At 40.0% G+C, this 24,719-nt stretch overlaps 1 protein-coding gene and 3 long non-coding RNA genes across 6 annotated transcripts; all 4 read left to right on the top strand.

Annotated features, from left to right (window-relative positions):
• Positions 1–1,991: 1,991 nt before the first annotated feature.
• LOC142900651 (complement factor H-like) lies at positions 1,992–14,989 on the top strand. Of its 3 annotated transcripts, XM_076045062.1 has the most exons (17): positions 1,992–2,259; positions 2,373–2,564; positions 4,286–4,391; positions 4,533–4,609; positions 5,043–5,225; positions 5,548–5,730; positions 5,962–6,156; positions 6,268–6,447; positions 6,964–7,131; positions 7,618–7,782; positions 9,676–9,837; positions 10,005–10,193; positions 10,283–10,465; positions 11,563–12,028; positions 13,475–13,654; positions 14,507–14,698; positions 14,810–14,989. In XM_076045062.1, the coding sequence occupies exons 1-14, from the start codon at positions 2,184–2,186 to the stop codon at positions 11,670–11,672; spliced, it is 2,169 nt and encodes a 722-aa protein (XP_075901177.1). In that variant the 5' UTR covers positions 1,992–2,183; the 3' UTR covers positions 11,673–12,028; positions 13,475–13,654; positions 14,507–14,698; positions 14,810–14,989. The 3 variants fall into 3 exon arrangements, with proteins under 3 accessions (XP_075901177.1, XP_075901175.1, XP_075901176.1); XM_076045060.1 differs by lacking the exons at positions 13,475–13,654; positions 14,507–14,698; XM_076045061.1 differs by lacking the exons at positions 13,475–13,654; positions 14,507–14,698; positions 14,810–14,989 and adding an exon at positions 12,140–12,319.
• A 2,266-nt stretch (positions 14,990–17,255) lies between these two features.
• LOC142900661 (uncharacterized) lies at positions 17,256–18,268 on the top strand. Its single transcript, XR_012928912.1, has 3 exons — positions 17,256–17,449; positions 17,602–17,977; positions 18,089–18,268. It is a non-coding gene; the product is annotated as an uncharacterized LOC142900661 (long non-coding RNA).
• Positions 18,269–19,121: 853 nt separating this feature from the next.
• Positions 19,122–21,136, top strand: LOC142900664 (uncharacterized). Its single transcript, XR_012928915.1, has 4 exons — positions 19,122–19,312; positions 19,424–19,603; positions 20,456–20,647; positions 20,759–21,136. It is a non-coding gene; the product is annotated as an uncharacterized LOC142900664 (long non-coding RNA).
• A 1,999-nt stretch (positions 21,137–23,135) lies between these two features.
• Positions 23,136–24,562, top strand: LOC142900662 (uncharacterized). The gene is made up of 2 exons (XR_012928913.1): positions 23,136–23,317; positions 23,429–24,562. It is a non-coding gene; the product is annotated as an uncharacterized LOC142900662 (long non-coding RNA).
• Positions 24,563–24,719: the final 157 nt, after the last annotated feature.

The raw sequence follows: 24,719 nt of genomic DNA, 5'->3' as shown, positions 1-24,719 counted from the left end.
TCTGTGTTTTGCATCAGATTTAAGCTTTTATTATTATTTCTTTTATTTTGGGCATTTTCACAGGTTCTCTGGAACTCATACCGGGTTGCTGGGTTTGCTGGTTTATCTGGACAAGTTCTGTAGAATCACAGTGTGATTGTGGCTTTTTGACGCTATTGGGGCTTTGCCTACAAACTCGACCCATATACATGTGTGTGTGTGTCCACGGGTCGGGATGAGACGACCCTGGATTGAGTTAACCCGGGAAAAGATGGGAAACTGGCGACGCTGCGTTGTGACACGGGCCCCAGGTCCAATGAGTTGGAGTTGAACCCTTTGATGCTCAAATGATCTCAACCTCAGTAAGATTTTGAAGGCATGAAGAACAGTTTTCCATATGTAGGTTATTACACTAAATGTATTAACACTATTACTGTGTGTCTGCCTGTGTCACTCAACTCACTACCCTCAAGATATCATTCGGCTGTTCGGCAAGTTTGCTTTTATATCAGCCTATTTGGTTGTTGGCAAAATAAAGTTGCAGTTCAATTTGCTGCCTGCTAGGTGGCAGTGAGTGTATGCAGTGATGTTGTAGCATCCACTGTATTGGATTACGTGCATCTCTGCCATTGAAACACGTTCATAAATCGAAAAAAATATATATATATTTCTTCTCCATCTGTCCGCTTATGGTCAAAACAGCCAGAAACAGACTATTAGTGGAAGGGTCATGTGACTTTTTTTTTTTATTATTATTATTATTATTATTATTATTATTATTCCACAAAATCATTCTCTCCCCCCTGAACTGCCACCTTCACCTGAACTGGGGGGGTTTGAGTGCCCGAATGATCCTAGGAGCTATGATCATTCAAACAGACCAAGAGCAGAAAAACCCTTTGAGTAGCCACACAATAAGGAGCGTTGGTTTTGAGTCGGTTACATTATTTACCTCCCCTTGCAATAAAAAAAAAAAAAAAAAGTGTTTTATTTGCAACTCTTTACTGTTTAATTGTGTTCGATCTCACTGGGTACGAGCTGTTCCAGTGTGTCGTAACAAGTACAAATACCTGAGAGATCTACTTGAGCACATTGAGGAAGTGTTTGTTCTTTGTTACTTCCCACCTCTGGAGGCCTGTACATCTCAAACTAGGAGTCTTTTGACCAAACAAACCTCCTTCACAATGCCAGAGGTCCTTCTCCTGCATCTGGCCGGACTACGATCTGGAGCCTTTCTGCAGACAACACGCGCCTGACTTTTTTTTCTTTTCTTTTTTTCTAGTTGTTCCTGCACAAGTGACTAAACAGGTTGAATCTGTTAGTTCTATTTGGAATCTCTGCTTTTGCAATGGTTTGTTTTGTGACTCTGAGCCTGCCAAAGGACATTGCACACACACACACACACACACACACACACACACACACACACTATTGTGTGTGCTGTAAAAGAAGCCCTGAGTTGCTCAACAACCACATTTTGTTTCCCAGTAACATTTTTAGTCCAGTTTAAAAAAAAATGTGCAAACCTTAACAAAAACATACTTCAACAAACAAACTACAAACCATCTTGTTGTTTTATTTATTTATTTATTTATTTATTTATTTATTTATTTATTTTGAATGATTTTAAGGTTTTTATTTTGATTTATTATTTTTTATTTTTCTCACCACCTTTGTGTATTTCTTATGTTTCATGTTTACCTTGGGACGTGTACAAATTAAATGTGCAGTGTTTGTATCATTGATTTCTACAAATGATTACCGAGACTTGATAAATTACAAATAAACCTTTACTGGAATCATTCATTCTGTTATTGACAGTTGAACACTGCGGTGCCAAACCGCTAACCTCGCTACTGGGAAAAAACAAAAAAACAAAAAAAAAAAACCCCGTCTATTTCTCCTGAGGAATTAATTCCACCTCAGACTGCTCGGTCAACGTCTACGTCTCGTTGATGTCTTGTCTCGTAAAAAGGCAAGTTTGAGGCCTTATTATGAATCTATTGAGTCAGACGTCCTGTGTGAGGTCACCCTCCACCCCCGTCTTCCCTTTGGGACAGACTTGCGTAAATCATTGAGCAATCGCTCTCTTTTTTTCACTTTTTTTTGTTGCCAGCAAAATCCACTACTCTCTCACAGCTCTTATTCTCTCGGTTGAGTGAACTCACCAGTCTCCTCACTGGTTGCACTGCGAGGGAGACAGAATGCATCCAAAACCAAGACAATGTCCTGTGCTTCTGTTCGCGCTCGTGCACATCCTGCGTTTGGTCCAAAGTCAAGGTAAGACTCTGCAGATTGAGCGCAGGTGCTCTTCGACGTGTGGCCTAATTGCAATCTCCTTGCATTTGTTTTGGTTTTGTTTGTTTGTTTGTTTGTATGTTTTTTTCCCTCAGGCACACATTGCACTGTTCAACAATTCAAGCAAAACCAAAGGTATTACGATGACAATTTCGAAATCAGCAACCTGGCTGAGAGTTACCCAGATCAACAGAGCGTGAGAGTCGGCTGCAAGGTCGGCTACAGTGGTTTCTTCAAAATGACCTGCTCCAGAGACCAGTGGACGTACAAAGGCAACAAATGTCAACGTAAGTTCCACTTTGTAGCAGTGTTAAAAATGAAAACGCGTCTTCCACGTGTCATTACGGGTCACGAAAGGTGACATTTTTGAGTGTAGATTAGAGTCTGAAATGCAGCGACAGCGGAACATTTTTATTATCAGCATCATAATTATTATGACTAGGATGTCTGTGAAGGTTCTCAGTCATCCAGGTCATCTTGAGGTAGAAGGGTTGAGTTTGGGGCAACTTCACTTGTTTTGGGATCTTGAAGACGTTTCGCCTCTCATGCAAGGGGCTTCTTCAGTTACTAGTAGTAGTAGTAGCAGTAGTAGTAGTAGCAGTAGTAGTAGTAGTAGTACACATTTTATTTAATTTTTACTCTTACAGAAACAGTTTAAGTCCAAAATGCCAGCCCTAAAATACAAAAAAAAAATAGCTTACAACAAAACACGCCGCAGTAAAATACATTCAAAAGCAAATGTATTAAAATAGAACTGTATATAAAAGCATTGCAATTTATCAGGTGGGATGGGTTGTTCTGTCTGAACAGATGAGTTTTGAGTTTGTATTGGAACAGACTGACAGACGTAGTGTTGCGCAGGCTGTGGAAGAGCAAAGTTTGGGGGCGTTTATGATCCGTGAACAATCACTCTTCAGTGTCCGAGTGAAATTCCCTTCAGTGCAAGTCACCCCCAACCCACCTGCTTCCTTCTGCATGTGCACCGCGCTGTCCAGGATGCTGCGGCAAGATTACCCTCCCTGCTGCACAACCAGAGCACCTATAAGAATTTTACAATCGAGAATTTTATCCATCTTTTTGTTGCTATTGTTTCGCATCGTGTTGAAAGTGCCACTGTTTGAATGAGTGTGCGACGCCCGCGGCTTCCCGTGCGCCATCGTTACTGTGGATTCTGTGTGAGGGTTTCTGCAGGGACTCTACCTTCTTCTGAAAACATGCAACATGCACCAATGAGTCAAATTCCTCCATAGGTGGACGGGTCCTCAACCTTTGGGCTGAGCTTCAAGCACTGAGACACACAGAAATGCACACGCAAAAGATTGTGCGACAAACAATTACAAGGAAAGCAGGAAATGCCTGTGTCATTGAACTCACTGCCTGCAGCAGAAGGACTGGCAAGATATCCTGAAGCTGATAGGCTTGTTCGCTTTTACATCAGCCTGTTTGGTTGTTGATAAAGTGAAGTTGCAGTTAAATTTGCTGCCTGCTAGGTGGCAGTGAGTGTATTGGATGCATTGTGTTGCGCATCTCTGCGATTTCTTTTCAAAGAAAAGATATTTCTCCTGTCCGCCTATGGTCAAAAAAAGCCGGAAAAGAAAAAAACATTAATGGAAGGGTCTTGTGACATGTAACATTATTTTGTTATCATTCCTGAACGCCACAGAGTACTAGTAGTAGTAGTAGTATTAAGATATATACACATACATACATGTCTGCAAAAAAATGTAATAATGCTATGGTTATAAATACATAACAAAAAAATCAATGTACAAATAAATCAGGTTGGGTTGTCATTTCCTTTATCAACTGCAGCACAACCAACCTGTAATCACTAATAGCGACAAGTGAGCCATTATAGGATTTTGACACTTTTGATAACGATAATTGTTTTTGTTTGTTTGTTTGTTTGTTTTTCACACACACACACAAATGCTGTACAATCAATTACAAAGAAAGCATCAAGTACCTCATTTGCTCACATGCTATGTCTGTGCTGTATATTTTGAAGCGAGGTCTTGCGGTCATCCTGGAGATGCCCAGTTTGCAGATTTCCAGCTGACCGTTGGACAGGATTTTGTCTTTGGCTCGCAAGTTGAATACACCTGCCACAAAGGGTAAAAAAAAAAAAAAAAAAAAGTAAATTACTTCAGTTTATGCTGTCGTTCTCTGAAATAACTGATCTGTGTGCAACTTACATCAGACTCCAGTGACATTTTCTGTCCGTCTGTTTTGTTGTACGTTCACTACCACTCCAGTTTTCTCATGGCGAACCGCAGAAACTTCCGCCGTTGCATGGCCCAGGGCTGGGACGGCGTCATTCCCATCTGTGAACGTAAGCGATGGGGATCTTATTTTTCTGGCACTGATTTAAATGTCTCTTTGTGCAAAATTCGATGATAGGATCAAATGAAAATAACTTGCTCGAGAATATTTTTGGTGAAATTGTGGCTGACGCTAATCTTAAGCCAGTGTTTACTTGTGTGTAGGTGGAAATATTTTAGTTTAGTTTAGTTTTAGACGTTTAGAAGCAAAAAAAAAAGTGTAAAGATGTAATCTTCACAGTGTACAACATTGGACGAACAAAAAAATTGCTGATAGTTCATTTTGTTTGTTGTATGATGTGATTCACTTTTTCATGATGCTTTTTTTGTAAGCCCCACTCTAAACCAGCCAAACATTTTTGCCAGTTTTGCAGTATATGATTATTGTTGGGGGGGCAAAAGGGGCAATTGTTTACTCCTCTAAACCAAGACTTTTCTCTCCAGCCCTGCAGTGTCCGGCGATTTATCCAGACAGTAACGTCCTGGTGCAAGGGGACACAGAAAATTCAATCTACAGAAATTCGGTGCAATTTAGCTGCAGGTACAACAACCAGATCCTGTCTGGGCAGCAAGAGATCATCTGTAATGAACATGGAGAATGGAGCGGTACTGTCCCGAAGTGTATAGGTACAGCATCCTTACTGCACACACTCGCCAAGTGTCTTTTGGGTATTTGTGTGCTAAACTTGACTTGATTTTTGTCTTTTTGAGCAAAACTGAAGGATGGAATTATCGGTCAGTCTTACACTCAGTGCTCAACCAGGGAACAGTTTTTCTTCTCACAGAGTTACAAAAGTCGATTGATAAATAAATACTCTATTTCACATCTTTTTTTGGCGCAAGAAACAAACTAACACCTACCGGGTTCACTCTGTGTGTGTAGACTGGACTGGGAGATTAGACTGGAATTCTTTTACAAGTCATTTGATTTTTTTTGTTGCCTCAACAGAAATAAAATGTGGCCTGCCTGATATTCCAAATGGTTCTATTCTTGGAGATGCCATCGAGTATAAGGAAAATGATTTCCTTCATTATGAGTGCGACGACAGATATCAGCGTATTGAAAATAGGTTGTCAAAATGCACCAATCTTGGATTAAAGGCAGATTGGAGCCCTGTACCCCACTGTGAAAGTATGTATCAACTGAGAATCTTTTCTGCATATTCATGTTCTATTCTTTACAACCCTCAGTGACTTATGTACAGTCTTATCATCTTTTATTATGTTGAGTTAACATAATAAGGTGTATGTTACCTTACTCATGGCATCATCTTATAATTGTATATGTTATCATGCTTGATAGGTCTGAATTACTTTTTTCTTTAATAATGTAAAATTGTTTTTAATCTTCTTCCATCTGTAGTAATAAAATGTCGACTACAATTGACAGCAGAGGATCAGGCTACCTATGTCCCTCCCAACAAAAATGTGTTTTTATCTGGTGAGATGTTGTCCATCCACTGTGGACAGAATTACTGGATAGGATCCAAACAGAACACCTCAGTGGAAACCAGGTGCCAAGACGATGGAACGTGGACTGTTTACCCAATATGCAGGGGTACGATAAGTGCACGAGACCATGGAAGAAGCACATTGACCTTCTCTTCTTTACTTTGTGTGTGAGCCAGTTACACTGAGTGATGATTTAAATATGTGTATCTTCATCTAGACGATTTCTGCACCAATCAACGACCCAGATCAGTCAGCTGGTGGTATGTCCAACAAGAACATCAAATTAGACTGAGACATAGAACACAGTATGGGTGCAGGTCAGGCTATGTGAACACAGCTAAATCCGGAATGGCAGAATGCACCAGAGATGGGTGGAGTCCAAATCCATTATGTCGAGGTACTGTGAAGTAAATCTGTGTATCACCCCTGTAGCAGGAACTAACTCATAGTATATATAACATGTATCATATTACATCATCCTCATTTATTATTCTTTGTTTTTTTCTGTCTAATTCCAAAACTCTTTTGTTGATATACCAAACCAAACCATGGTCCATGTGGTCCATGTGGACACTAACAGAGAGGCAGTTTTAATTGCTCTTCAGTCAGCAGACTTCAGCCACTGATGTGAAGTGATGCTGAGTTAATTGCTCACAGTTACTAAATGAGTATTCATTTGCTTTCACCACAACCACATTCCAGGCTAAGCCATTTTAGTCTCTGCGTCTCCCTCATTAAGTTGCTTAAAGTTTTAGTTTTTCTAAACTTCTCCACATCTTCATGTTTTGTTTTGTGTTTTCTGTGTGTGTGTGTGTGTGTGTGTGTGTGTGTGTGTGTGTGTGTGTGTGTGTGTCTACAAGGGTAAAGGAAATGTTGGTCGTAAAATGGAAATGTCGTTTGTCTGTTGTTTCAGAAATACTGTGTGACCCAATTCAAATTGACAATGCAGTGTTGAGTAAACACAACAATAGAACATATAGGAATGGTCAAAGTATCTCATATGGCTGTAAGGAGGGTTATGAGGGAAATCCTCTTCGCACCTGCAGTGTAAATGGTTGGTCTGGAAGTTCCAAATGTACAGGTAAGGAATAACACAGATTATAACTCTCTCTATTATTGGTTTGATTAGTTGTTAGCAGATACATTTTTAAAAAAAAGACAAAAACAGACTTTCATGCATCAAGGATTATGAGAGTTTTTGCTTTTATTGTCACTCATTCACACAATTTCAAGCAATTTCAAGGTTAACAATGAAGGTGCAGATGTATGATGGTCTATGCGTGAACACTATACATTTACACGCATAAAATCTCAATATGTTTTTTGTCCTGATGCTGTAATCCTGTATAGAATTAAACTGAGAAGAATGCTACAGGTTTCCTGTCAATAATCATTAATTACTTTATTGACACTGATTCAGTGTTTGCAATAGCAAACAACATCGAGCTCATCGGTGTTTAGCTTTACACTTTCAACATTTTCATCTCTACTGAATAAATTCAGTCTTATGTTTTACAACTTTTGCTCATGTTTTCTGTCACCTTTCTTTCGTCTTTTCTCCATCTAGCTAAAGGATGTCCACTCAAGGGAATTGCTGATGCACAACTAAAACAGCCTTCAAAACCGATTTACACTAATGGCACCAATCTTCAGTATGTGTGCAACAAAAACGGCAACACTATTACTGTTACCTGTGTATTGGGTAAATGGGAAGGAATGCGGGAATGTTCAGGTAAGGAAACACAGCAACACATACTGTCTGCACACTCACCTGCCAGTTTCTTAGGTACACCATGTAAAGACGCAGGTAAGTAGGGATGTATGTCGTTGGGATTTTATCCATACCGATACTCCTTATCGGTACCGATACTTATCAGTACTCTTATCAATACTTCTACATTTAATTTAGCGTTTGAGCAATTGAAATGTTCAAAGGTCCTTCAATTGAAGGGGGAAGCACCAGCAACATCATTATACAACCCAACAGACTAAATACAGCCATATGTAAAAAAGAGCAGTCAATGTAAAGGCACTTCTGTACCCAGCTGGTAGGAGGGTGCCTGACAGCACTTCTCTGGAAGGAGGGGCGTCACCTGGATTAAGGGCTCTAATCATCTCCCCAACAATCATCCCAGGGAAAAATGACAACAAAATTCGATATCTCACCGACAGGACAGCTAACAGTGCTCACTGCTGCTCACACTGATTTCAAATATGAGCCAACTATTGACTAATGACCACTTAGATTGGACAGTAGCAAAGGGCTGGAGATCCTTCTCAACAAAGGTGGTCACGTCCCCGTGACATTTAAGCAGTTTTGTGTGCAGAAATCTTTTGTCTATTGGTGAGTGTGACTGGGGTCTGTATCTGCGCAGCTGTGGAGGCGGCGGCGGCTGTTGCTTGGTTCGTGCCATCTCCAAGATTAGCATATTAGCGCCGGTGCTAAAGTGGTATCCTCTTAATTTAAGACCAACACACTCAACGATTCATATTCTTGCCATGACTTGACAATGTGGGAGCAGACAAAGGATATGAAACAAAGCGTCCAGGAGACGGCGCTGAGACGGGCATGGAGTCAACGTTGTTATTTATTTGAGCTGTTTTGTCGAGGCAGTCAAACACTCAGCACTCCCTTACCTTCAAACTAAGACTACGCAGCAAGTGTTTCATTTGGTTGCTGGTGTTTCCCCATTCGGATGCAACTGCTGTCCTACAAATATCGGCTTGAGCTGAAAGAGCCATTCATTTTTGTGAAATGAGGCCACACCCCTGAGAGCTTTGGTCAGACAGCCGACTTGTTCATTAGCAAGAGAGGAGTCATCACCTGTCAATGGCAGCAGTGTCTTAATTACACGATGGTAACGCAAAAAAAAACAAAATTAACAATAATGGTATCTTTTGCTCAGAATGTTAACAGTACCCCAGCACAGTTTAATTAGGAAGGGGTACAAAAAATACCAGTACATGGTATACATCCCTACTGGTAAGTGTGCATATGAATATACACAACGCTTAAAGGACGGATGTGGTGTTTCTTCAGAGATGATTTTAGAGACTCCTTTCTCAAACCAGTGGGTATTTGAGTTACTGTCGCCTTTCTATGGTCTCCAACCCAAGTCTGCTCATTCTGACCTCTGACCCCTGACAACTACGAGACACTTCCTCAACACATCTGCATTGCCATTGAGCAAGATGTGCTAAAAAGGTTCTGTGCTCGATTGCATCCCTCATTGTCTGCCTTTGTGGATTATTTCCGTCATTTCTTGCATTGCCAAACAAACCTTTAATCAATCAGGCACTTGGTGTGTTAGTTGGCATATCAGTAAGACAAAAAGGCAAAATAGTGCAATACTCAACACATGTTCACCACGGTGAAGGTCACTTCAATCCCCTCTTCCCCTTTCTGATGCTCAGTTTGAAGTCCAGCAAGTCGTCTTCGCCACGTCTACATGCCTGAATGCAAATTAGTAGATTGCCGTGTGATTAGCTGGTTAGCTCTTTGTGTTGTCCAACAATGTAAGAATTCACCTGATAAAGTTGCCAGTGATGGTTGTCTGATGTTTTGCCTGTCCTGTCCATTATTGTGTTCCAATGCCCTTTGATTGACAGAACTTGTCACCAACAGGCTGCGGAAAAGCTCATCTTGAAAATGGATTTGTTGTGAAAAGAAACGCAAACACAATTCACTTCCGATGCAACGAAGGTTACAGGCTCTCCACCCACATCAGTTGGGTTGTCGCTACATGTAGGGATGGTCACTGGATTGGATTTTCTGGACAATGCATAGGTATTTAGTTTTCTGATTGCTTGGATTGCTTTGCTAAATTGTATCATTCATATGTACTAATCTTAACTCCAGTTTTTCAAAATTAAGTGGAAAATTACAGCTTGTATATAAAATAACTCTCTACTCTCGACACTCTAACTCTTTATTTCTGGTTGTACCTGCCATAGATAACACAACATGTGGAAAACCTCCTGTGATTCCTAATGGGAGACTTACAGATGGACAACATGTCAATAAAGAGGATTCAACTGTTGCAGTGATTTGTGAGGAAGGTTTCATGGCACAGGTCCAAAATTTCACTTGTACAAAAGGGGAATGGAGTTCATTCGGAAAACCCCTCACAGACATCTGCAAGTGTGAGTCTTGTATTTCTCAGTGGTCAGTGACACATGGAAATGGTTAACAAGGCAATTGTCCCTACATGTGTTTTTTTGTGTCCTTGCAGCTGATGCCACATACTGCGGAATTCCACCTAAGATTGAAAACACAGTTGTGATTTCCTCCGAGAAACTGTTCCCGCCAAACTCTGAAGTAACTTATCAGTGCCGTCATAAATTCACCCTAGAGGGAGATGGCAGGAGTGTGTGCGTCAATGGACAGTGGGATGTGAAAAACTTTGCATGCACAGGTATGTATATCCATTTCCCTCAGCTGCTCAGTTCTGTCAAGATCCGAGTTTAAGGTTGGTTTTTTTGTTTCGTGTTTTTGTTTTTTGATGCAATCTTTAAATGACTTTGGTCTCCACTCTGGATGTTTATAAAAAAAAAAAAAATCCAATCTTTAGGATGACTATTAAAGGTTCTCTATTTGTAGTGTTTATCTAGATAGATGGACAGACAGGCTGACCAACCGAGACAGCCAGGTACTAATCAGTCCCCAGGGGAAATCTCCCCAGAAGGAAAAAAAAGCATTAAGGATTAACAATGTAAATAATAATAATAATAATAATAATAATGATAATGATAATGATAATAACAATAAAGATGCCATATTTTTCTCATGGTTATACTCATGATGGTGAAAATGAAACAGCGTCAAAATGGAATGCATGAAATGTGGGTTTGCTTTTGAAATGACACCTTAGATTGTGAACTAACCACAGCTAATCGCAGCTGTATTCAAGGGTCATATCCAACCTGCGTAGCTGAAAAGTTTGCTTGTGACTGACTCGCTCGTGCTCATCCACGTCCATAAAGACATGCCTGACCTCACAATTGCGCTACAGGAAAAATGGTTATAAAAGTTGGCACAAACTCCTGTACAGGGATTTTGGTTTGCTGTTGTTTCAGATGAACCCAGTTGAACCTCAGATATTCTTGTGTCTGCATAGATGTTATGATGGATTGGCGATTAGTTAATTTGTGATTTTAATTGTTATTAGTTGATTAGTTGTATACAAATGAAGTAAAAGAAACAAACAAAGATGTGAATGTATTGTCAGCTCAGATGGCAGTGCATCCTCTTTTGTCACTCTGATGCAATTTCAAGCTTCATGAACGTTTCGCAAAATCAAATTTGAACAGATGTATGAAAGTCTAAAATTGTATACAAATATAAAATCTTCATATTATTTCTGCCCTGATGATGTAATCCTGTGTAGTACTGACTTTTATGTCAAAGATACACACATCTAACACCTACTGGGTTCAATCTGTGTGTAGACGGGACTGGGAGATTAGACTGGAATTCTTTTAACAAGTTATTTGATTTTTCTTGCCTCAACAGAAATAAAAGGTGGAGGGCCTAATATTCCAAATGTTGTTGGAGATGAACATATGTATCAACTGAGAATCTTTTCCGCGTATTCATGTTCTATTACTTACAACCCTCAGTGACTTATGTACAGCCTTATTATGTTTTATTATGTTAATTTAACACAATAAGGTGTATGTTACCTTACGTCATCTTATAATTGTATATATTATCATGATTAATAGATCTAAATTATTTTTTTCTTTAAAAATTAAGATCGTTTTTAATCTTCTTCCATTTGTAGCCATAACATGTCAACTACAAGTGAGAGCAGATGAAGGAACTACCTATGTCCATCCCAACAAAAATGTGTTTTTATCTGGCGAGATGTTGTCCATCCAGTGTGGACAGAATTACTGGATAGGATCCAAACAGAACACCTCAGTGGAAACCAGGTGCCAAGACGATGGAACGTGGACTGTTGACCCTACATGCAGGAGTACGATAAGTGCACAAGACCATGGAAGAAGCACATTGACCTTCTCTTCTTTACTTTGTGTGTGAGCCAGTTACACTCAGTGATGATTTAAGTGTTTTTATCTTATTCTAGAGGATTTCTGCACCAGTCAACAACCCAAATCAGTCGGAGAGTGGGATGTCCAGCAAGGAAGAGAAGTCACGTTGGGAGATACAACACAGTATAGGTGCAGGCCAGGCAATGATAGTGCAACTGAAACCGGAGTGGCAGAATGCACCAGAGATGGGTGGAGTCCAGATCCATTATGTCGAGGTACTGTGAAGTAAATCTGTGTTTCGCTCCCATACCAACGACTAACCAGTAGTATATATAACATGTATCATAGTACATCATGTAAATTCAGTAGTCTCTAGTGTTTTTTTGTTTAATTAGAATGATCTTTTGTTGATACACCAGGGACAACAGAAATGCACTAACATGACCAAGCATAAAGATTAATGAAGCAGGCTGAAATAATCATGCAAACACAAACAGAAAAACAGTTTTAGCAAACAAATGTGGTTTCACTGTTGTGTCAGAAAAAAAGGTTTCCTAATTGAACCTGAGAATGCAGTATTTAAGAGCAACAATAAAAGAAAGTTTGATCGGTGAAATGGTCTTCTATGCCTTAATGGATGATTATGGTTGATTGATTGAAGTTGAATATGTGACAGTTGAGGGTCCTGTTGCTACGCCTCCAATTGATCATGTGCCCTGGCTACTTGGCCAAGGGGATATCCCTTTGGCCGACTGGTTAGCGCACATGACTAAGCAGGAGTCTGGGGTTGGAAGCCCGCCCCAGAGTCTCCACCTTGCCACAAATAGTTGATTAGTTGAGTACAGATGAGGTTAAAGGGACATAAAAGATGCTAACGTATTGTCAGCTGGCAGATCAGTTCATCCTCTTTTGTCACTGTGATGCAATTTCAAGCTTAACAAACGTTTGCCAAAATCACCAACACGCAGATGTATGAAGGTCTAAATGTGAACTTTATACATTTACACTCTTGAAGTGAAAACAACATTTTGGCCCCAATGCTGTAACCCTTTGTGGAACTGAATTCCACAGTGTTTATGTCAAAGATCATTTACTTTATAAAACTGTTTTCACTCTTCCATTTCTAGCCAGATGTCAACTACAAGTGAGAGCAGATGAAGGAACTACCTATGTCCCTTCCAACAAAAATGTGTTTTTATCTGGTGAGATGTTGTCCATCCACTGTGGACAGAATTACTGGATAGGATCCAAACAGAACACCTCAGTGGAAACCAGGTGCCAAGACGATGGAACGTGGACTGTTGACCCAATATGCAGGGGTACGATAAGTGCACGAGACCATGGAAGAAGCACATTGACCTTCTCTTCTTTACTTTGTGTGTGAGCCAGTTACACTGAGTGATGATTTAAATATTTGTATCTTCATCTAGACGATTTCTGCACCAATCAACGACCCAGATCAGTCAGCTGGTGGGATGTCCAACAAGAACATCAAATTAGACTGAGACATAGAACACAGTATGGGTGCAGGTCAGGCTATGTGAACACAGCTGAATCCGGAATGGCAGAATGCACCAGAGATGGGTGGAGTCCAGATCCATTATGTCGAGGTACTGTGAAGTAAATCTGTGAATCGATCCCATAACAACAACTAACCCGTAGTATATATAACATGTATCTTAGTACATCATGTAAATTCAGTAGTCTCTAGTGTTTTTCTGTTTAATTAGAATGATCTTTTGTTGATACACCAGGGACAACAGAAATGCACTAACATGACCAAGCATAAAGATTAATGAAGCAGGCTGAAATAATCATGCAAACACAAACAGAAAAACAGTTTTAGCAAACAAATGTGGTTTCACTGTTGTGTCAGAAAAAAAAGTTTCCTAATTGAACCTGAGAATGCAGTATTTAAGAGCAACAATAAAAGAAAGTTTGATCGGTGAAATGGTCTTCTATGCCTTAATGGATGATTATGGTTGATTGATTGAAGTTGAATATGTGACAGTTGAGGGTCCTGTTGCTACGCCTCCAATTGATCATGTGCCCTGGCTACTTGGCCAAGGGGATATCCCTTTGGCCGACTGGTTAGCGCACATGACTAAGCAGGAGTCTGGGGTTGGAAGCCCGCCCCAGAGTCTCCACCTTGCCACAAATAGTTGATTAGTTGAGTACAGATGAGGTTAAAGGGACATAAAAGATGCTAACGTATTGTCAGCTGGCAGATCAGTTCATCCTCTTTTGTCACTGTGATGCAATTTCAAGCTTAACAAACGTTTGCCAAAATCACCAACACGCAGATGTATGAAGGTCTAAATGTGAACTTTATACATTTACACTCTTGAAGTGAAAACAACATTTTGGCCCCAATGCTGTAACCCTTTGTGGAACTGAATTCCACAGTGTTTATGTCAAAGATCATTTACTTTATAAAACTGTTTTCACTCTTCCATTTCTAGCCAGATGTCAACTACAAGTGAGAGCATATGATGAAGCTACCTATGTCCCTTCCAACAAAAATGTGTTTTTATCTGGCGAGATGTTGTCCATCCAGTGTGGACAGAATTACTGGATAGGATCCAAACAGAACACCTCAGTGGAAACCAGGTGCCAAGACGATGGAACGTGGACTGTTAACCCTACATGCAGGAGTACGATAAGTGCACGAGACCATGGAAGAAGCACATTGACCTTCTCTTCTTTACTTTGTGTGTGAGCCAGTTACACTCAGTGATGATTTAAGTGTTTTTATCTTATTCTAGAGGATTTCTGCCCTAAACGACGACCCAAATCAGTCGGAGGGTGGGATGTCCAGCAAGGAAGAGAAGTCGCGTTGGGAGATACAACACAGTATTGGTGCAGGTCAGGCTATGAGAGAGAATTTGAAAACAGAGTGGCAGAATGCACCAGAGATGGGTGGAGTCCAGATCCATTATGTCGAGGTACTGTGAAGTAAATCTGTGTATCGCTCCCATAACAACAACTAACCCGTAGTATATATAACATGTATCTTAGTACATCATGTAAATTCAGTAGTCTCTAGTGTTTTTCTGTTTAATTAGAATTATCTTTTGTTGATACACCAGGGACAACAGAAATGCACATGAACAATACCAAGCATAGAGATTAATGAAGCAAGCTGAAAAAATCATGCAAATACAAACAAAGAAAATATTTTAATGGCTATTCAGTCACTGGTGGTGCTTAGTTCAATAGTTTATAGTTACTAAATGACCCTTCATACCATGTTGTGTTCTAACACGGTGAAACATTCATGGTCTTTTGTGACACTGGAGGGGGTCCTTATAAAACACCTCAGCAATAACCATGTTATCTTTGTGTTCAGCCATGATGCCACTGTTAGAAAAACACCACATGAGACCATCAGGGAAAAAAAGGCCACAACTAAAATAGAAATAACAATCTATTTTGAATTGCATACCCTAAGTATCAACTTCATTATTCTGTTTACTTACACCATCTACACTACGCCATTGTTTTATACCTTTGTGATATTTGAATAATTTAGCTAAGCATGCTAGTTTTTTTTCTATATGTAGGTTTTCAAAAAATTATATCATAGAATAAAAAATCATGGAAAAAGAACACATTTATCCTGGTGGTTGGCGATCAATAGACATGAAATTACCAGCCTATGAAATAGTACATATGTCACTGTCTCCTCATCATGTAAGTTACTGAATATGGAAATTTCCTCCCACAGTTGCGTATCAATAACAACTGGAGCTGTCAGAGTCCATCCCAACCAAGAGCTCCTCAAAGTTTTCTTGTGTGTTTTGGGCAGAACACAAAGAACCACGGCCATCTGCTATTCTTCACAACTGTCTTTGAGCCACACATGAATTAATACACAATCAAATATAATGTTGAGAAAATATGGCTTTCATTTTTTTCTACTACATTTTGCTCATGTCAAGAAGATGATTGCTACTTGAATTACTGGAAGTTTATCAAGTAAATATCAATGCAAAACGCTGAACTTTGTAAATTTGTGAGTTAATGGAAAAACTGTAATGACACAAAATAAAAATTAATTGTTATTAATGACATGACATTTGTCATCTAATGACACTGAAAATGTCATTGGGTGCGTTTTTGTAATACATGTTGGCACAAGGAGGATTATTTTGGTCATTTAGGTTTTCTGGCTCTATATTCCAGTCCGTCTACCCAGAAGAAAAAAAAAATAATGAAAAGTAGAACAGCAGGTTTGCCAATCAATTTTGTTGTGTTTATTTTCACTTTGCACACAATCCACGGTCGATTCAAGGGCTTTGTGTGCTATTGCCCACTGTTTGTTGTAGTGGAGGCTAAAGGCAAGGCTTCAGGCGGGTCATCTTTTGTAGCAGTAACACAAGTCTGTTGCCCGACGTAGTTGCTGTGAGTGGTCGTAGGTTGCAAGGGGGGGGGGGGGGGGGGGTGAGAGCAGCGTTTCCATAAAAGATGGCTGTCGGCATTTACACAAAGGTGGCATTTTCAAACCTTCCCATTCTGGAGAGTGTTTTGTTTTTGAAAATGTGCCGTTTCAGTCTCTGCGGGTTCAGCGAAATGCCGGATTCATGTAAACGCGAGGCCATGGATGACAATTTATTGTCAACCATTTTCAGAGAAACCTGTCTTCGTGTAAATGCGCCCTCTACTCTATTTTTACATAAACATCTTTGTATTTACAACTTGGGTTCTACAAATGAGGTCGCTTCGGTAAATAAAGTCAAGTGTAGGGAATCAAAATGGTTAAAAACAAAGATGAATTCACAATGTTAAGTTTCTAATAACTAATTCTCTTGCATACATAACATGTATCATCTTACATTATATAATGTTTGCAGCAGTGTCAAGCAACATGAACAGATCCGCTGAGAGAATGGGCAAACAAAATCATAAGAAGACCTTTTTTTTTGGACTCATCAGTTCAAAGCTGTTGGCTGTTCAGTGACACTTCAATGTCCACCAACTGAGAAACTCATGTCTGTTTTCAAAGGGACCCAATGGATGTACTTCAAACTGTTCCAGCAACTTCCCAAACAAAGCACACCGAGCAACTGCGGCACTGCAAAAAGGCTCACTGAGGCTGTACTGAGCTGCATAGTGTAATTTCTCTTCTGTTTATTTGCATAGTGAATCCCGAGAATCCCACGTGTCATGCTGCGTACCGACAGCCTTGCACAATGTCAGTGGGTCGTCCCTGTTGCAACCCTCAGTTCTCCCTGAGGACAGCGACTGGGAACATATTCCAGACTCACAGAGAACAAAAACACTTCATCAAAGACACTCAAAGCAACAGTTTCTGCACAGCTGCTTGAAAAGAGCCATGCACTCGCCTCTGATTCTTTTGCTTTTTCAAGTCTTGGCAAATGCGCTCGCATCTTCCACGCAAAATGGTAAGTGCAATTTCCTGGTATGCTTTCTTTAAGAATTTGGACTTGGTTGTGAAGGAGCGAGGAAGCCTGAAGGGACGAGGTAAAGGCACTCATGTTTGGGTTTTTGCAGTGCGTGAAATGTTAATGAAAGAAGAGGTTGTTGTTTCTGTTAGTCACCTGCTCAGAACCCCCGGATGTTCCTCACGGCTTTGTGTCAGAGGGGAGCAAAATAGCAGAATACCAACAGGGCGACGTCCTACGTTTCACTTGTGACACTGGTTATCATGATTAATAGATCTAAATTATTTTTTTCTTTAAAAATTAAGATCGTTTTTAATCTTCTTCCATTTGTAGCCATAACATGTCAACTACAAGTGAGAGCAGATGAAGGAACTACCTATGTCCCTCCCAACAAAAATGTGTTTTTATCTGGCGAGATGTTGTCCATCCACTGTGGACAGAATTACTGGATAGGATCCAAACAGAACACCTCAGTGGAAACCAGGTGCCAAGACGATGGAACGTGGACTGTTGACCCAATATGCAGGAGTACGATAAGTGCACGAGACCATGGAAGAAGCACATTGACCTTCTCTTCTTTACTTTGTGTGTGAGCCAGTTACACTCAGTGATGATTTAAGTGTTTTTATCTTATTCTAGAGGATTTCTGCCCTAAACGACGACCCAAATCAGTCGGAGGGTGGGATGTCCAGCAAGGAAGAGAAGTCACGTTGGGAGATACAACACGGTATTGGTGCAATCGAGGCTATGAGAGAGAATTTGAAAACAGAGTGGCAGAATGCACCAGAGATGGGTGGAGTCCAGATCCATTATGTCAAGGTACTGTGAAGTAAATCTGTGAATCGATCCCATAACAACAACTAACCCGTAGTATATATAACATGTATCTTAGTACATCATGTAAATTCAGTAGTCTCTAGTGTTTTTCTGTTTAATTAGAATTATCTTTTGTTGATACACCAGGGACAACAGAAATGCACTAACATGACCAAGCATAAAGATTAATGAAGCAGGCTGAAATAATCATGCAAACGCAAACAGAAAAACAGTTTTAGCAAACAAATGTGGTTTCACTGTTGTGTCAGAAAAAAAAGTTTCCTAATTGAACCTGAGAATGCAGTATTTAAGAGCAACAATAAAAGAAAGTTTGATCGGTGAAATGGTCTTCTATGCCTTAATGGATGATAATGGTTGATTGATTGAAGTTGAATATGCGACAGTTGAGGGTCCTGTTGCTACGCCTCCAATTGATCATGTGCCCTGGCTACTTGGCCAAGGGGATATCCCTTTGGCCGACTGGTTAGCGCACATGACTAAGCAGGAGTCTGGGGTTGGAAGCCCGCCCCAGAGTCTCCACCTTGCCACAAATAGTTGATTAGTTGAGTACAGATGAGGTTAAAGGGACATAAAAGATGCTAACGTATTGTCAGCTGGCAGATCAGTTCATCCTCTTTTGTCACTGTGATGCAATTTCAAGCTTAACAAACGTTTGCCAAAATCACCAACACGCAGATGTATGAAGGTCTAAATGTGAACTTTATACATTTACACTCTTGAAGTGAAAACAACATTTTGGCCCCAATGCTGTAACCCTTTGTGGAACTGAATTCCACAGTGTTTATGTCAAAGATCATTTACTTTATAAAACTGTTTTCACTCTTCCATTTCTAGCCAGATGTCAACTACAAGTGAGAGCATATGATGAAGCTACCTATGTCCCTTCCAACAAAAATGTGTTTTTATCTGGCGAGATGTTGTCCATCCAGTGTGGACAGAATTACTGGATAGGATCCAAACAGAACACCTCAGTGGAAACCAGGTGCCAAGACGATGGAACGTGGACTGTTAACCCTACATGCAGGAGTACGATAAGTGCACGAGACCATGGAAGAAGCACATTGACCTTCTCTTCTTTACTTTGTGTGTGAGCCAGTTACACTGAGTGATGATTTAAATATTTGTATCTTCATCTAGACGATTTCTGCACCAATCAACGACCCAGATCAGTCAGCTGGTGGTATGTCCAACAAGAACATCAAATTAGACTGAGACATAGAACACAGTATAGGTGCAATCGAGGCTATGTGAACACAGCTGAATCCGGAATGGCAGAATGCACCAGAGATGGGTGGAGTCCAGATCCATTATGTCGAGGTACTGTGAAGTAAATCTGTGAATCGATCCCATAACAACAACTAACCCGTAGTATATATAACATGTATCTTAGTACATCATGTAAATTCAGTAGTCTCTAGTGTTTTTCTGTTTAATTAGAATGATCTTTTGTTGATACACCAGGGACAACAGAAATGCACTAACATGACCAAGCATAAAGATTAATGAAGCAGGCTGAAATAATCATGCAAACACAAACAGAAAAACAGTTTTAGCAAACAAATGTGGTTTCACTGTTGTGTCAGAAAAAAAAGTTTCCTAATTGAACCTGAGAATGCAGTATTTAAGAGCAACAATAAAAGAAAGTTTGATCGGTGAAATGGTCTTCTATGCCTTAATGGATGATTATGGTTGATTGATTGAAGTTGAATATGTGACAGTTGAGGGTCCTGTTGCTACGCCTCCAATTGATCATGTGCCCTGGCTACTTGGCCAAGGGGATATCCCTTTGGCCGACTGGTTAGCGCACATGACTAAGCAGGAGTCTGGGGTTGGAAGCCCGCCCCAGAGTCTCCACCTTGCCACAAATAGTTGATTAGTTGAGTACAGATGAGGTTAAAGGGACATAAAAGATGCTAACGTATTGTCAGCTGGCAGATCAGTTCATCCTCTTTTGTCACTGTGATGCAATTTCAAGCTTAACAAACGTTTGCCAAAATCACCAACACGCAGATGTATGAAGGTCTAAATGTGAACTTTATACATTTACACTCTTGAAGTGAAAACAACATTTTGGCCCCAATGCTGTAACCCTTTGTGGAACTGAATTCCACAGTGTTTATGTCAAAGATCATTTACTTTATAAAACTGTTTTCACTCTTCCATTTCTAGCCAGATGTCAACTACAAGTGAGAGCATATGATGAAGCTACCTATGTCCCTTCCAACAAAAATGTGTTTTTATCTGGCGAGATGTTGTCCATCCAGTGTGGACAGAATTACTGGATAGGATCCAAACAGAACACCTCAGTGGAAACCAGGTGCCAAGACGATGGAACGTGGACTGTTGACCCAATATGCAGGGGTACGATAAGTGCACGAGACCATGGAAGAAGCACATTGACCTTCTCTTCTTTACTTTGTGTGTGAGCCAGTTACACTGAGTGATGATTTAAATATTTGTATCTTCATCTAGACGATTTCTGCACCAATCAACGACCCAGATCAGTCAGCTGGTGGTATGTCCAACAAGAACATCAAATTAGACTGAGACATAGAACACAGTATAGGTGCAATCGAGGCTATGTGAACACAGCTGAATCCGGAATGGCAGAATGCACCAGAGATGGGTGGAGTCCAGATCCATTATGTCGAGGTACTGTGAAGTAAATCTGTGAATCGATCCCATAACAACAACTAACCCGTAGTATATATAACATGTATCTTAGTACATCATGTAAATTCAGTAGTCTCTAGTGTTTTTCTGTTTAATTAGAATTATCTTTTGTTGATACACCAGGGACAACAGAAATGCACTAACATGACCAAGCATAAAGATTAATGAAGCAGGCTGAAATAATCATGCAAACGCAAACAGAAAAACAGTTTTAGCAAACAAATGTGGTTTCACTGTTGTGTCAGAAAAAAAAGTTTCCTAATTGAACCTGAGAATGCAGTATTTAAGAGCAACAATAAAAGAAAGTTTGATCGGTGAAATGGTCTTCTATGCCTTAATGGATGATAATGGTTGATTGATTGAAGTTGAATATGTGACAGTTGAGGGTCCTGTTGCTACGCCTCCAATTGATCATGTGCCCTGGCTACTTGGCCAAGGGGATATCCCTTTGGCCGACTGGTTAGCGCACATGACTAAGCAGGAGTCTGGGGTTGGAAGCCCGCCCCAGAGTCTCCACCTTGCCACAAATAGTTGATTAGTTGAGTACAGATGAGGTTAAAGGGACATAAAAGATGCTAACGTATTGTCAGCTGGCAGATCAGTTCATCCTCTTTTGTCACTGTGATGCAATTTCAAGCTTAACAAACGTTTGCCAAAATCACCAACACGCAGATGTATGAAGGTCTAAATGTGAACTTTATACATTTACACTCTTGAAGTGAAAACAACATTTTGGCCCCAATGCTGTAACCCTTTGTGGAACTGAATTCCACAGTGTTTATGTCAAAGATCATTTACTTTATAAAACTGTTTTCACTCTTCCATTTCTAGCCAGATGTCAACTACAAGTGAGAGCATATGATGAAGCTACCTATGTCCCTCCCAACAAAAATGTGTTTTTATCTGGCGAGATGTTGTCCATCCAGTGTGGACAGAATTACTGGATAGGATCCAAACAGAACACCTCAGTGGAAACCAGGTGCCAAGACGATGGAACGTGGACTGTTAACCCTACATGCAGGAGTACGATAAGTGCACGAGACCATGGAAGAAGCACATTGACCTTCTCTTCTTTACTTTGTGTGTGAGCCAGTTACACTGAGTGATGATTTAAATATTTGTATCTTCATCTAGACGATTTCTGCACCAATCAACGACCCAGATCAGTCAGCTGGTGGTATGTCCAACAAGAACATCAAATTAGACTGAGACATAGAACACAGTATGGGTGCAGGTCAGGCTATGTGAACACAGCTGAATCCGGAATGGCAGAATGCACCAGAGATGGGTGGAGTCCAGATCCATTATGTCGAGGTACTGTGAAGTAAATCTGTGTATCGCTCCCATACCAACAACTAACCAGTAGTATATATAACATGTATCATAGTACATCATGTAAATTCAGTAGTCTCTAGTGTTTTTTTGTTTAATTAGAATTATCTTTTGTTGATACACCAGGGACAACAGAAATGCACTAACATGACCAAGCATAAAGATTAATGAAGCAGGCTGAAATAATCATGCAAACACAAACAGAAAAACAGTTTTAGCAAACAAATGTGGTTTCACTGTTGTGTCAGAAAAAAAAGTTTCCTAATTGAACCTGAGAATGCAGTATTTAAGAGCAACAATAAAAGAAAGTTTGATCGGTGAAATGGTCTTCTATGCCTTAATGGATGATTATGATTGATTGATTGAAGTTGAATATGTGACAGTTGAGGGTCCTGTTGCTACGCCTCCAATTGATCATGTGCCCTGGCTACTTGGCCAAGGGGATATCCCTTTGGCCGACTGGTTAGCGCACATGACTAAGCAGGAGTCTGGGGTTGGAAGCCCGCCCCAGAGTCTCCACCTTGCCACAAATAGTTGATTAGTTGAGTACAGATGAGGTTAAAGGGACATAAAAGATGCTAACGTATTGTCAGCTGGCAGATCAGTTCATCCTCTTTTGTCACTGTGATGCAATTTCAAGCTTAACAAACGTTTGTCAAAATCACCAACACGCAGATGTATGAAGGTCTAAATGTGAACTTTATACATTTACACTCTTGAAGTGAAAACAACATTTTGGCCCCAATGCTGTAACCCTTTGTGGAACTGAATTCCACAGTGTTTATGTCAAAGATCATTTACTTTATAAAACTGTTTTCACTCTTCCATTTCTAGCCAGATGTCAACTACAAGTGAGAGCATATGATGAAGCTACCTATGTCCCTCCCAACAAAAATGTGTTTTTATCTGGCGAGATGTTGTCCATCCAGTGTGGACAGAATTACTGGATAGGATCCAAACAGAACACCTCAGTGGAAACCAGGTGCCAAGACGATGGAACGTGGACTGTTAACCCTACATGCAGGAGTACGATAAGTGCACGAGACCATGGAAGAAGCACATTGACCTTCTCTTCTTTACTTTGTGTGTGAGCCAGTTACACTCAGTGATGATTTAAGTGTTTTTATCTTATTCTAGAGGATTTCTGCCCTAAACGACGACCCAAATCAGTCGGAGGGTGGGATGTCCAGCAAGGAAGAGAAGTCGCGTTGGGAGATACAACACAGTATTGGTGCAGGTCAGGCTATGAGAGAGAATTTGAAAACAGAGTGGCAGAATGCACCAGAGATGGGTGGAGTCCAGATCCATTATGTCGAGGTACTGTGAAGTAAATCTGTGTATCGCTCCCATAACAACAACTAACCCGTAGTATATATAACATGTATCTTAGTACATCATGTAAATTCAGTAGTCTCTAGTGTTTTTCTGTTTAATTAGAATTATCTTTTGTTGATACACCAGGGACAACAGAAATGCACATGAACAATACCAAGCATAGAGATTAATGAAGCAAGCTGAAAAAATCATGCAAATACAAACAAAGAAAATATTTTAATGGCTATTCAGTCACTGGTGGTGCTTAGTTCAATAGTTTATAGTTACTAAATGACCCTTCATACCATGTTGTGTTCTAACACGGTGAAACATTCATGGTCTTTTGTGACACTGGAGGGGGTCCTTATAAAACACCTCAGCAATAACCATGTTATCTTTGTGTTCAGCCATGATGCCACTGTTAGAAAAACACCACATGAGACCATCAGGGAAAAAAAGGCCACAACTAAAATAGAAATAACAATCTATTTTGAATTGCATACCCTAAGTATCAACTTCATTATTCTGTTTACTTACACCATCTACACTACGCCATTGTTTTATACCTTTGTGATATTTGAATAATTTAGCTAAGCATGCTAGTTTTTTTTCTATATGTAGGTTTTCAAAAAATTATATCATAGAATAAAAAATCATGGAAAAAGAACACATTTATCCTGGTGGTTGGCGATCAATAGACATGAAATTACCAGCCTATGAAATAGTACATATGTCACTGTCTCCTCATCATGTAAGTTACTGAATATGGAAATTTCCTCCCACAGTTGCGTATCAATAACAACTGGAGCTGTCAGAGTCCATCCCAACCAAGAGCTCCTCAAAGTTTTCTTGTGTGTTTTGGGCAGAACACAAAGAACCACGGCCATCTGCTATTCTTCACAACTGTCTTTGAGCCACACATGAATTAATACACAATCAAATATAATGTTGAGAAAATATGGCTTTCATTTTTTTCTACTACATTTTGCTCATGTCAAGAAGATGATTGCTACTTGAATTACTGGAAGTTTATCAAGTAAATATCAATGCAAAACGCTGAACTTTGTAAATTTGTGAGTTAATGGAAAAACTGTAATGACACAAAATAAAAATT

The sequence above is a fragment of the Nelusetta ayraudi genome, unplaced genomic scaffold (assembly GCF_046127955.1).
Source record: "Nelusetta ayraudi isolate G7.1 ecotype Tasmania unplaced genomic scaffold, CSIRO-AGI_Nayr_v1 ptg000084l, whole genome shotgun sequence".
Taxonomy (NCBI): Eukaryota; Metazoa; Chordata; class Actinopteri; order Tetraodontiformes; family Monacanthidae; genus Nelusetta; species Nelusetta ayraudi.
This window is presented reverse-complemented; position numbering and strand designations above follow the sequence as displayed.

Coding starts and splice junctions, on each gene's coding strand:
- LOC142900651 (XM_076045060.1), top strand. CDS start 2,184: ATGCATCCAAAACCAAGACAATGTCCTGTGCTTCTGTTCGCGCTCGTG. Junction 6,157..6,267: donor TGTTTACCCAATATGCAGGG/GTACGATAAGTG, acceptor ATCTTCATCTAG/ACGATTTCTGCACCAATCAA. Junction 10,466..11,562: donor GAAAAACTTTGCATGCACAG/GTATGTATATCC, acceptor TTGCCTCAACAG/AAATAAAAGGTGGAGGGCCT.